This window comes from Panthera uncia, chromosome B4 (assembly GCF_023721935.1).
Source record: "Panthera uncia isolate 11264 chromosome B4, Puncia_PCG_1.0, whole genome shotgun sequence".
NCBI classification, from domain to species: Eukaryota; Metazoa; Chordata; class Mammalia; order Carnivora; family Felidae; genus Panthera; species Panthera uncia.
The window spans coordinates 107,665,283-107,678,508 of record NC_064809.1 but is presented as its reverse complement, the minus strand read 5'-3'; the positions used below and the strand labels follow the sequence as shown (position 1 = coordinate 107,678,508).

The following is a 13,226-nucleotide window of genomic DNA, read 5'->3' as shown; positions in this document are numbered from 1 at the left end:
TCTCCTTTTTAAGGGAGCACTAGTATCTCTTCTACTTGTTTCATAAGATTGCTGTAAAATGAAAAATTCAGATTTTGATTCAGTTTACATTTTTTGAGTACTATATACTGTGCTAAGTATTAAACATATATTAACTCGTATAATTACACTTAACCTTAAAGTAACATTGTGATTTTTATTTTACATGTGGAAATAGTTTATTCACTTGGAACACAAAATATATCTAAGGAGTAAATATTGTGTGTGAGATAGATGCTATGTACTCATTCTCATGGGTGATTTTGTGTTACTTCAGTAGAAACGTAATAGGAACCGTAACATAAGTTGATCTGTCAACCACAAAATAATTTGTAAAAAGGGTTTTATGATTAGCGTATTATAAAGTAATACCCATTTTTTTGGAGTATTGATAGTCCTTTGAGAATGTCCATCATTTTCAGCCCATTTCACTATGAAGGACTCCATTTTGTATTCTTCCTCTTACCTCATAGACCTCACCTTTTGAGATAATTTAATTTACAATTATGCATTTTATTTTAATTTTTAAAACTTATGTAACTGGTAATGAGCATTTATAATCAATATAAGGGAACCTTATTTATATGTCACAGTGCACTAAAATTATTGTAGCCCAAAGTAAAATGAATTTTTGCTTTACCTGTGTGATCGTATAATAGTAGTCTTGGAGAAAATTTAATAATTTACCATCAAGCTTCTCCCATTTTTTGTAATTGTAGTAAGCATATAATCTTTCTTTTTTTCATTTCTGACAGTTTGTAAATTTAAAGCATATATTAATCCACCTAGGGAACCTAGGAATCTTAAATTTCTGTATCCTTAACTGTACAATTATGTCAAATAAACCTACCTTAAACCTTATTCTAGCTCTTTGAGACTAGGGTAATAAGTATCTTATGAAAAAAGTGTGGGAGACTAGTCCTATGGCCATATACATTTGGAAAATGCTGTATAGATAGATAATTTTTTACTTTGGAACTTTTCAACATTTCATACAATACTATGTATTACGAATTTTCAACGGGGAGGGATGTTGGGAATGGAGTTTTTTTGACAGAACTCTCATGGAATTATTTCATTAAATGGTTTAGGAAATTTTGCTTTAGTATGTCACACCAAGAAGAGATGCTGGAAATTAGTGGCTTTTCCAAGAATCTAGAAATCTGAAATACTAGTATTTACTTAGAAAATGGACCTAATTGTTCCTGAAGTATTTTTTCATTTCCTAGACTGAGAGAGATTTCTGATATTGCCAAAAGACAAGTTGAAATTTTAAATATACAACAACAGTCCAGGGAAAAAGAAGTAGAATCTGTCAGAATGCAACTGTTAGACTATCAGGTAAGTACAGTATTGGCTCTTGTAAGTGGATTTTTTTCTTTTTCCTAAATTCACATTAGATATTGGATAATTTTATGGTTTTAATCAGAGGCTGTATCAAATGGAAGCTCCTGTACTTGTTCATTGTAACCTGATTAGAAAACTCTTTAATTTGAAATACCTTTCATGATACAGAAAAACATTTACATACCTACAGGTACATTGTGCTGGTCGCTAATTAAAGTTAAGGTTTGAGGAGAAAGTCTTTCAGAACTGTATTTTCTCTTGTATTAATATGTAGCTTTTTACATATTCTCCCATTATAAATTTTTTAAGATTAAAAAAATTGTCAACATTAGTGTTGTCCCAGCATTGATATTTACATATGGAAGTTTAAAAAAAAAACAACAACAACAAAACAGTAATATGCCAACTGTTATTTAGTTGGATACTAGATTTAGATTTTAAGTATGTTTGATTCTGGGGTTTTTTCTTTGACAAGTTTTTGGTAATCTAAAGCCAGGCTAGATTTTTATAGGATCTCATATAGCATACTTTTTTAAATTTTATGTAGTAGGTCATGGTTTTAAATCCATGAAAAGTGTCATTAGAAAAACTTGAAACTTATAAATATATACTCTTTATATCAGGCACAGTCTGATGAAAAGGCACTAATTGCCAAGTTGCATCAACACGTCGTCTCTCTTCAAATCAGTGAGGCTACTGCGCTTGGCAAGTTGGAATCAGTTACATCTAAACTGCAGAAAATGGAGGCCTGTAATTTGCGCTTAGAGCAGAAACTTGATGAAAAGGAACAGGCTCTCTATTATGCCCGTCTGGAGGGGAGAAACAGAGCAAAACATCTGCGCCAAACAATTCAGTCTCTCCGACGACAGTTTAGTGGAGCTTTACCCTTAGCACAGCAGGAAAAGTTCTCTAAAACGATGATTCAATTACAAAACGACAAACTTAAGATAATGCAAGAAATGAAAACTTCTCAACAAGAGCATAGAAATATGGAGAACAAAGCAATGGAAATGGAATTAAAGTTAAAGGGGCTGGAAGAGTTAATAAGCACTTTAAAGGATGCCAGGGGAGCCCAAAAGGTAAAACATTGGTTTTTGGTTCAGTATTTCCAAAAGAGTTACAAAGTAATTTTAAGTTTTTAATAAATAGCTATCTGAAAAATGTTTTGTATAAGACAAAAATTCCAATTATGTTATTCATTTAGGTTTTGTAAGTTAAGGCTTGGCTATTTGAATGTCTAATTGTAAAAATAAAATGAGACTCTTCTAAACTGTGATTTTGGTAGAAATGCTTAGATTGTATACTATCAAAGAACTTTAAACATTCTAGAAAAGTTTATATATATTAGCTAAATACTAATTTTAGTTATTCATAAACATTATAGTGGTTATCAGTTGAATTCTACCCTTCATAATTATTATCTGTTTAAAATTATTTACAGGTAGTAGGCCCACGTTTACTTTTTAATATAATTTTGTTTTTACTTTCATTTGGTATACATTAAATGAAAAGTAATTACCTTGCTACTTAATTTTAATCTCTAGGTTAGAAGTATTTAGGATTTCCATTTTTGAAAGTAAAACCAATGTTTCAATGACATATATGAAAATAATAAATGAAAGTGTTAGTATTATCCATTCCCACATAATTTGAAGAATGTTTTATGTTAAGATGGCACATATTTTTATAAAAGTCTATGAAAATTCTAAGTAAACTTTGCTGTGTGGCTGAACCAAGAATAATTTTTATCTCAAAGAATATTAATTTCAATGAAAATTATTAGGATCAATGGAGAAATAATTATATGGACAGTGTTTACATTTGTACATGTAATTTATAAATGTTTAGGTAATCAGTTGGCATATGAAAATAGAAGAACTACGTCTTCAAGAGCTTAAACTAAATAGAGAATTAGTCAAGGATAAAGAAGAAATAAAATATTTGAATAATATAATTTCTGAATATGAGCATACAATCAGCAGTCTGGAGGAAGAAATTGTGCAGCAAAACAAGGTTTCATTTTATATTTATTTTGTGGTCTTGTTGCTAAGATACTAAACATAAGAATATTGTATGAGTGATTCCATTATTCTCTTTTTTTTTAAGTTTATTTATTATGAGAGAGAATGTGTGCGGTATGCATGTGTGCGAGCTGGGGAAGGGGAGAGAGAGAGAGAATCCCAAGCAGACTCCGGGCTATTAACCCAGAGCCTGATATGGGGCTCCATTTTGTGAACCTTGAGATCATGACCTGAGCCGAAACCAAGGGTCAGATGCTTAACCGACAGAACCACCCAGGCACCCGTGCATTATACTCTTAATTGATTGTAGCTCTCATTATTATTGTTATAACATATTCGTTGTCTTATTTTTGTTAATACTTATTTATTTATTTTGAGAGAGCAAGTGAGCAAGCATGAGCGGGGGAGGGGCAGAGAGAGGGAGAGAGAGAATCCCAAGCAGACTCCAGGGGGCTGTCAGCGCAGAGCCTGGCGCAGAGTTTGATCTCACATGAGGTCATGACCTGAATGGAAATCAAGAGTTGGACGCTTAACCCACTTAGCCAGCCAGGTGCCCCTGTTTCTTATTTTCTAAGGCATTCAAAAATTTGTATTTATTTACTTATGTTGTAATAGTAGTTTTAAACTTAAAAGAAATAATACATAAATTTATTTGGTAATTAATTTTTATTTTGACATTAGTTATGTGACTCTTCACAGTTACGAGTCTCTAGTGGCTCTCATTGATGGAGTAGGAGAAGGCAGCTTGGTGTAGAATAAAGCACATATACTTTAGAGGCAGACAAAATTCCCTAAGCTCATGCTTGCTTGCCTCAAAATTTGTTGTTCCCTCCACTTAAAGTGTTCTTAGCCCAGATCCTTGTATTGTTTATGCTTTCATTGCTTCTGGGTCTTAGCTCCAATGTCTTACCTCATCAGTGAGGCCTTCATTAGCCACCCAGTATACAACAGTAAATTCTACCATCAAGATTCCCTAACTAGGGATTATCTAAGTTCATTTTTCTCCAGCACTCATCATCCTGTAACATGTTACATGCGTATTTATTTATTGCCTAGAATAGCGCTTAGCACATAGTTCATGTCATTAAATGTGATGGATGGATGCATGCATGGAGAGATTGAAATCCTGACGTCACATTTTCTATCTCTGTGATCTAAGGCAAGTTACTTAATCTCTCTGAGTTTGCATCCTTTTTCCATAAAATGAGAATACAGTGACCCCAAAGGGTTGTTGTAAGGATTAAATAAGAACATGTATGTAAACTTTTTTGTCATATGCTTGGTCAATGTCTGTGTGTCTGATAGTTTCATGAAGAAAGGCAGATGGCCTGGGATCAAAGAGAAGTTGAGCTAGAACGTCAACTAGACATTTTTGACCATCAGCAAAATGAAATACTAAAAGCAGCACAAAAGGTATGAATGATTAACTCTGTTTGCTACTCTATAGCATGGCCTATAGTGTTAACCCACAGAAGTGGTTTTAAAGTCCAATCAAATTTTATTGATATTGCCTTCTTTTATTTCAAATATAAGTGAGGTTTAACCATGTTTTGTCCTATAGTTGTAACAGTATTATTCTTAGTGATGTAACTGCTTTTTCTCAAAAATGCTATTTCTTAATAGTGTGAAGAGGCAACAGGATCATTGCCAGACCCTAGTTTGCCCCTTCCAAATCAACTTGAGATTGCTCTAAGAAAAATTAAGGAAAACGTTCGAATAATCCTAGAAACACGGGCAACTTGTAAATCACTAGAAGAGGTAATAAGAATTTGCATTTTTATTAGTGTATTATTGGGTATGTTTCTAGAATTTTCTAAATATTTTTTAACAGGGCTGAAGCATAGAATCATGAATCTGTTGCTAACTCTAATCTTCTTTTCTACTCTAGTATAATGTTCTTAATAAAGAGCATTATTATAAGGAACACCAGATAGGGTTAATGTGAATCATTTCATCACTACTTGTCACTCACTGATGAGTAGTAGTAAACATGAAAGGAAACAAAAAGCATCTTGTAGTTTTATGAGCAATATATTACCTTTTCTCTATATGATCAAGAATTGTTTTCATACTTGTTTATTTTATGTTTTATTTTGAAGTGCATGCTGTATGCTCTGAATCAGTTTCAGTTCATTCCTTTTATGGGTGGCTAAAAGGTTTGCAAGAGAGCTAGAAATTATTTCTTTAATCTGGGTCTTAAATTTGATTAATATGTGATCAAATCTCTTTATTACATCATACAGAAAATATAAACTGAAGATGATTTTCATTTTGGTTTGCATCTAAACATAGTAATGGTAAATACATTTAAAAATTTTGTAAATGGTAAAACAAATTGTAAATAGTACATTTTTAATCAATTGAAACAGTTTTTTTCAGTAATTGTAGGATTTGTCACTTATGTGAATTGCCACTGAGTTATTTGATTTAAAATATCTGCCTTAATCCTACAGAAGAGTAAACATTTTTCCTATTTTATTTTAATAAGCTACAGATTTTATAATGTTGATTCATTGACCTAGGCCACTAAAGTTCCAATTTGTTTATACTCAGCTGACTTTTATGGCTTACTTTTCTGGGGCTCTGATAGTTATTGGGCCAAACTAAAAGAAATGATTTATTACATTTCCTTTCTAAATCTACTACCACCACACACATTTCTCGTTCTAAAATTACAAGAGCTAAATAAAGTGAACAGTGAAGTTTATAACACATTATAATCTTATAAATAAATGTGCATGCAGACAAGTGTGCTGCCACATGGAAATATAAGAAATATAACCTTATTAATATCAGTATATCACTAATATAAGTATGATGTGAAAAATAAAGTGAAACTCCTTTTTTTTTGCTTATAATTAATCTGACCAAAATTCAGATGAAGCATTCTAAAATGAAAATATATACTTTAATAATTTTATTATGATTTGATCATTGCAGAAGCTAAAAGAAAAAGAATCTGCTTTACGGTTAGCAGAGCAAAATATTCTGTCGAGGGACAAAGTCATCACTGAACTAAGGCTTCGATTGCCTGCCACTGCAGAACGTGAAAAGCTTATAGCCGAACTAGGCAGAAAAGAGGTAGAACCAAAATCACATCACACACTGAAAATTGCTCAGCAGACCATTGCAAATATGCAGGCAAGGTTAAACCAAAAGGAAGAAGTGTTAAAGAAGTACCAACATCTTCTGGAAAAAGCAAGAGAGGTATGTTATTACATTATGCTTTGCTCTTTTCTTTATTATGTTTTTTAGTCAAATGCCAAATACTATTCTTCCCTGAAGTGGTAGTTTGTTTCTTGTTTTCAAGTGATTCTATTTAGGAATTTTTACTTTCACATGATTGGATTAAAGCTCTGTCAGTAAACCTGGCAGTTTGTAAATGTGTATTTTTCTCTTATGACTGACTAAACCAGGACTAGCTGTCATGGTGAAACCGTTACGATTTTGAAAAATATCAATGGAGTTTATAGGTAAAGATTGAGGCAATAAGTTAGAATGAAATCTATCACACTAGTTAGCAGTCAGTGGAAATCTGATTTGCTAGAATGTTGATAGGAAAATCTATAACATTTAAAAAATTTTCTAGAAACAAGTTAAAAGATGATGGATACATATTATTCTAATATTAAGAATAAATTATGATTTAAGGCTGGATTTGCCAATATGAATATGTACCAGGGGAATAAATACTGGTGTAAATATATTTATATGTACGCCATACAGGTAATGTTCCTTCCCTATCTCATAGGGATTTTGGAAGATTAAAGGTAATAAGATATTTAAGATCTTTAGAATGTGAATTTATTTAATAGTTTATGACACAATTTTGATTTGCTATAAATAGGAGCAAAGAGAAATTGTTAAGAAACATGAAGAAGACCTTCATATTCTTCATCGTAAATTAGAACTACAGGCTGATAGTTCACTCAATAAATTCAAACAAACAGCTTGGGTAAGATTCTGGGAACTTTGTTCTATCCTTTTTTTTTTTTTTCTTTTTTTTAATTTTTACTTATTTTGGTGGAGGCGGAGGGGCAGAGAGGGAGAGAGAGAATCCCAAGTAGGCTTCACACTGTCAGCACAGAGCCTGATGTAGGGTTGATCCCATGAACCACGAGATCATGACTGGAGCTGAAATCAAGAGTCAGATGCTTAACAGACTGAGCCACCCAGCCACCCCTGTTCTATTCTTTGTTGATTTTTGAGACCATATAATTGAAAATTTAGCTCTCATTTTTTTTTTTTTTTTTTTTTTTTTGAGTAGAAGCCATCCTACGTGTGTTGGAATAATCACAGCTCTGATCATTTTTTCCCCTACATCCACGTCTTTAGTAGCTCACCACTGCCTACAAAATCATGTTTATATTTATTAGCCATGTGCTCAAAGCCTTGCATGATCTGACTTCAGTCTTTCTTTTCAATTCTGTTCACCGTAAGTTTACCAATATGTAACTGCTTTTCATGTTCTGAATTCAATTAATACTTGCTTCCTTTGATCTTTGTCTTCTATATATGTGAACTGACCTAACTTTCATCTCCTAACATGGAAATCTTACCATTCTTTTTTTTTTTTTTTTAAGTTTACTTATTTTGAGAGAGAGAGAGAGAGAGAGAGAACGAGAGAGAACAAACATGAGTAGGGGAGGGGTGAAGAGGGAGAGACAGCAAATCCCAGGCAGGCTCTGCACTGTCAGTGTGTGTCTGATGCGGGGCTCAAACTCACACGTGTGAAGTCACGACCTGAGCTGAACATATCTTAGCATTCTTAAGCCTTAGCTAATGAATTCAGTCAACATTTATTGATCGTCTACTACATGTGGATGCTTTGCTCAATATTGGGACCACAAAGAATAAGATCTGTATTTCTTGTCTTCATAGGCTAGTAAATCATTAAATTTAAATTAGAAATCATATTTTAATCATTTGAGGAACCAAATTAAAATTATGGAATAGGTATGGCATTGGGTTGTACATGCTCATGGCTAATTTATTCATATTTCCTAGGATTTAATAAAACAGTCCCCTACTCCAGTTCCTACCAACAAGCATTTTATTCGTCTGGCTGAGATGGAACAGACAGTAGCAGAACAAGATGATTCTCTCTCCTCACTTTTAGCCAAACTAAAAGAAGTATCTCAAGATTTAGAGAGACAAAAAGAAATCACTGAATTAAAAATCAAAGAATTTGAAAATACCAAATTGCGGTAAGTTTTAGGAATGTATTATAAAAACAGGCAAATGGTAATAATGATAGAATGAGGATAAATGTAAGCATTTGCTGTGTCATGCATGGTCTAAAACCTTTATGTGTATTATCTCATCTCATTTTATTCTCAGGACTATTATGACATAGATTATTCTCTCCATTTTTCATATAGGGAACAAGGCCACAGGAATGCTCAGTAACATGCCTTAGGAGGAGATAGAAAAGCCACGATTTGAATCTAGTTAATCTGGCCCAAGAGCCAACTCATGATTCTTGTTCTATACTCTCATTTTTAACTTCTTTAATTAAAGCATCCATTTAATCATCTATAAAATAGAAATGACCTTGTCTCCTTCTATATGAAGGCCAAATGATACTGTATGTGAAAGTAATTTGAAAATTGTAAAGTAACATATAAATATGGAACTTTTGTTTACACACCTGTAACAGTTTCTAGCACATAACAGAGGTTCAATATTTGTTGAATGAAAAATTATTTTTTTAATTAATCATAGTGACAGCATTCTTTTGCTCTATTAGAGATTTTAAACGTTGTTCAACCAGTTTATCAGAATATAGATTTTAGATCTAAAATAGGTTTATAGTGTATTTTGTAATCATTGTAGAATGTTAGGAATGAGAGAGTGTCTGCATTGTGCGAATGGCAGCCTAGGTCCTTGGATTGCCCGTGAGAAGATTTACGTGGGGATCAGTGCTCAGAATAAAAACGTCCAGAAGGAAAGTAGCAAGCACAAAGCAGTTTATTAAAGTAAAAGTACACTCCAAGGTGGGAAAGGAGAGTGGGTAGGTTCCCTGAGGTGGAATAAGCCCCTAGGTTGTTTTGGAATTAGATAGTATTGGGTTTCTCTGGGCTGGGAGAAGCCCCATCATTTGGGAAACTCCTCCCACAGTTTGGGAGGGGGAGTCTGACCCTGTAACGTTTGCACCAGAACCTTCATGTGGCAGGTGGGTCGAGGAGGAGTAGAGGCAGGTAGGGGTATCTATGCATTATAGTGAGTCTAAGGGTTACCCTGGGGCAGAGGTGGAAGAGGAGAGTGCATGTTCTCTGCACCTGTGGCTCTTGATCTATCAGGCCCAGGGTCTTGAAGCCACAAAGCCCCCATGTTGAACTCTGGCTTATAATGTGTTCTTTTTTTTTTTTTTTTTTTCTTTTAATTGTGGTCCTTGCCTCCACTTCAGGCCTCTGTCATTCCCTTTCAAGGACTTGGGACTCTGCCTCAGGGTGTTCCTTCCACTGCTCTTGTCTAGCCTCTACCTAACAGCTGTCTCTGTGGACCTCAATTTCTCATCTGAAAAAATGAGAAAGTTGAACTACTTGACTTTATAATTCCATTCCAGCTCTGAAAGTCTTACAATTTTATATTCTTAACCTACTTATCCAAGATGTCTCTGACAATATTAACACTACTTTTGCTTTATTAAGAAGCTACCACTTTTAAGAAATTACTCTCTGAAAGAAAAAGAGAACCAGCAATAGTATTTGGTATCTTTTCAATCTCATTTCCCCCATTGTATTAAATTTTCTACATGAGATGTTATTTTTGGTAAGTTTCTGTCATGTTTTGGAGTATAAAATTGCTTGTGCTTTTGAATCTAATTCCTGAGTGTAGAAAATAATCATCTTTTGAAATACCTTGTATATATATAAATTTTTGCCACATGAAATCCTTGAGTGGTTGTTTTGTACTTTACCATTGTCATTTTAAACTAAAACTGTACTTTTATTCTGTGTGCACATGGATATGTGTATTTTAATGTGTCTTAAGAAATTATGGACCTGTGTGTTTACTTTAGTAAGACCTCATATTTTCATAATTTGATAATTATTTGTAGTAACTTCAGTTTTTGTTACATCTTGCAGGAGACATAGTATTTAAAGTGCTATTTTGTTCCTTATATTGTCTAGAGGTACAAAATTACTTGATGCAGTTGTTGCCAAAAATAGTAAATAACTACAAGGAAAAGTCTATTTTATGTTAAGTTTAAGGGTTAAGTGGAACAAAGAATTGTTCTTGTTTTGATTTGAATTAAGACTTAGGTTGTAGGGATACTTAGGACCCAATATTTGCTCTTTACAAAATTCCTATCCATCAGAGTGTTAATTGCAGCAACCTCACCATTAAATACATATGTTTGCTTATATTAGGCTCCAAGAAAACCATGCATATGAAGTGAAAAAAGTGAAAGCAGAAGTAGAAGATTTAAGGTGTCTTCTGGCCCAGTCACAAAAGGAGTCACAGAGTTTAAAATCTGAACTTCAGGCTCAAAAAGAAGCAAATTCAAGAGCTCCAACAACTACAATGAGAAATCTAGTAGAACGGCTAAAGAGCCAGTTAGCCTTGAAAGAGAAACAACAAAAAGTAAGTAACAACAGAGTATTGTCAATATTTAGGGAATATATGTGGTAATAGATTGCTTTTAGAAAAGACTTGTAAAAGATTATATATATAAATCTGTTGTACTAAAAAATATGAGCTTTGTCTTATGCTATTAAGTAGGATATTCGCCTTTTGGTGGGGTTTTAAAGTACAGATATAGCCCAGTTTCTTTGTATGTTGTCATCAGTTTGATTTGTGAGTTATCTGTAGGAAATAAGGGGAAGTCTTAATCCCATTATTTTCTCTCCTTTTCTAACTGGGATTTTATGCTACTGAGGCTATTTTGAATAATATTTTGAATGATTGAACAATTTGGGGGAGTATGAGGGAGATAATGACAGTGAGGAGGAAAGTTTAAAGAAGGAAGTCACAGAAATAGATTTTTGAGAAGCAGTTGGTCAGCGGATTGTCTGAGGTATTTTTAAAATTTATCTCAGGTTTGAGATACTCAATTGTTTTAGAAGGTGCCACTGTATTTCTGTGCTAGCTTGTGAAATTTATTGGCAAATTTCAAGTCTCTTCTAATCCTATCATTTTACTTGTCTATATAAATTCCATTAATTTCACTTGTACTAAGTAATTCAGATAAATATCTAAACTTGGATATTGAAGGGGGGCACCTGGGTGGCTCAGTCGGTTAAACATCCAACTTCAGCTCAGGTCATGATCTCATGGTTCGTGGGTTCAAGCCCCATGTTGGGCTTTGTGCTAATAGCTCAGAGCCTGGAGCTTGCTTCAGAATCTGTATCTCCCTCTCTTTCTGCCTTTCCCCAACTCCTGCTCTGTCTCTCTCGCTCTCAAAAATAAACAAACACTAAAAAATAAATAAATAAACAACCAAACTTGGATACTGAAAACAAAACATACGGCTTTTATAGCACAAATGGCTTGATTTAATATTGGTTCTCAAAATTAGTGTCAAGATTTTGAACTCACATGCAGTTTGAAAAGAATTGAGTGCAATTATTATAGAAATTTCATTTGAAAAAGTTAGACTCTTTGTGAATTATGTTTGTGTAAAGACATGGCATTTTAGGAAAATAGTTAAAAGTGATACATGTTAATTTTTTTGTATTATGCGTTGTTCATATAAAATATTCTAAAAAAGTGTATATGTTATAATATTCAGGCACTTAGTCGAGCACTTTTGGAACTCCGGACAGAAATGACAGCAGCAGCTGAAGAACGTATTATTTCTGCAACTTCTCAGAAAGAGGCAAACCTCAATGTTCAACAAATGGTTGATAGACATACTAAAGAGCTAAAGGTGAATGTCAACACATTCATTAATATAACAAAATTCCTTATAATTACTATTAGAAGAGGATCCACTTTGATATATAGCAATTTTGATAATGAATAGAGAATTTATTCTAATGAATTACTGATAGATAAACATACATTTTTGAGTAATAAGAATCTTCATTGTTCTCACACTGATGGTCATCTTGGAAATTAGCAAAAATAGACCATTATTAGCTACTTCTTCCTAATAGAATTAACGAAGATTTTACTTAGAATTTTTGTTTCTGTGTTGATGAGATATGTATGTAGATTTCCTTGTTTTATTTCTTTTGCTTCATCAAATTTTTCTAATTTTTTACTAGTTCATAATATGAGTTAATTAGCTTTCCTTTTTTTTTCCCTGAAATAGTTTATGGAGATTATATAGTCCTTGACATTTAATCCATAGAGCTGTGTAACTCTGAAGGCTTTTTTGAAGTTAAATATGTATTTTTTTGGCTATGTATTTTATTGTTTTCAAACATGATAGAGCATTAGATTTGGTGATTTAAGATTATTTTTACAAAACACATGTATTTCATAATGGTTTTTAAATTTCTTTACATAAAGTTTCATAGAGTATATTCTGCATAACGTGAAAAATATAAAAATTGTGTTTTATTTTGTTTATAATTTTGATTTACTCTCGACTTGTGTGTGCTCTTCACCACCATTAAATTGTGTAGGGACTGGATTTTACTTAGGTGTTTTTGTTTTGCTTTGTTTTTAAGTTTATTTCTTTAGTAATCTCTCTACCTATCATGGGGCTCAAACTCACAACCCTGAGGGGCACCTGGGTGGCTCAGTCAGTTAAGTGTCTGACTTCGGCTCAGGTCACGATCTCACAGTTCATGAGTTCAGGCCCCAGGTCAGGCTCGGTGCAACATCTCAGAGCCTGGAGCCTACTTCAGATTCTGTGTCTCCCTCCCTCTCTGCCCTCCCCTGCTT

General features: G+C 33.3%; 1 protein-coding gene across 1 annotated transcript in view; it reads left to right on the top strand.

Annotated features, from left to right (window-relative positions):
• CEP290 (centrosomal protein 290) overlaps nt 1-13,226 on the top strand; it is a 91,512-nt gene that overhangs the window by 48,937 nt on the left and 29,349 nt on the right. The window contains exons 28-37 of the mRNA XM_049626055.1: nt 1,248-1,359; nt 1,989-2,444; nt 3,214-3,378; nt 4,692-4,799; nt 5,010-5,144; nt 6,327-6,593; nt 7,234-7,341; nt 8,394-8,593; nt 10,763-10,976; nt 12,124-12,261. Coding sequence (XP_049482012.1) covers nt 1,248-1,359; nt 1,989-2,444; nt 3,214-3,378; nt 4,692-4,799; nt 5,010-5,144; nt 6,327-6,593; nt 7,234-7,341; nt 8,394-8,593; nt 10,763-10,976; nt 12,124-12,261 — 1,903 coding nt within the window. The remainder of the gene's footprint in view (nt 1-1,247; nt 1,360-1,988; nt 2,445-3,213; nt 3,379-4,691; nt 4,800-5,009; nt 5,145-6,326; nt 6,594-7,233; nt 7,342-8,393; nt 8,594-10,762; nt 10,977-12,123; nt 12,262-13,226) is intronic.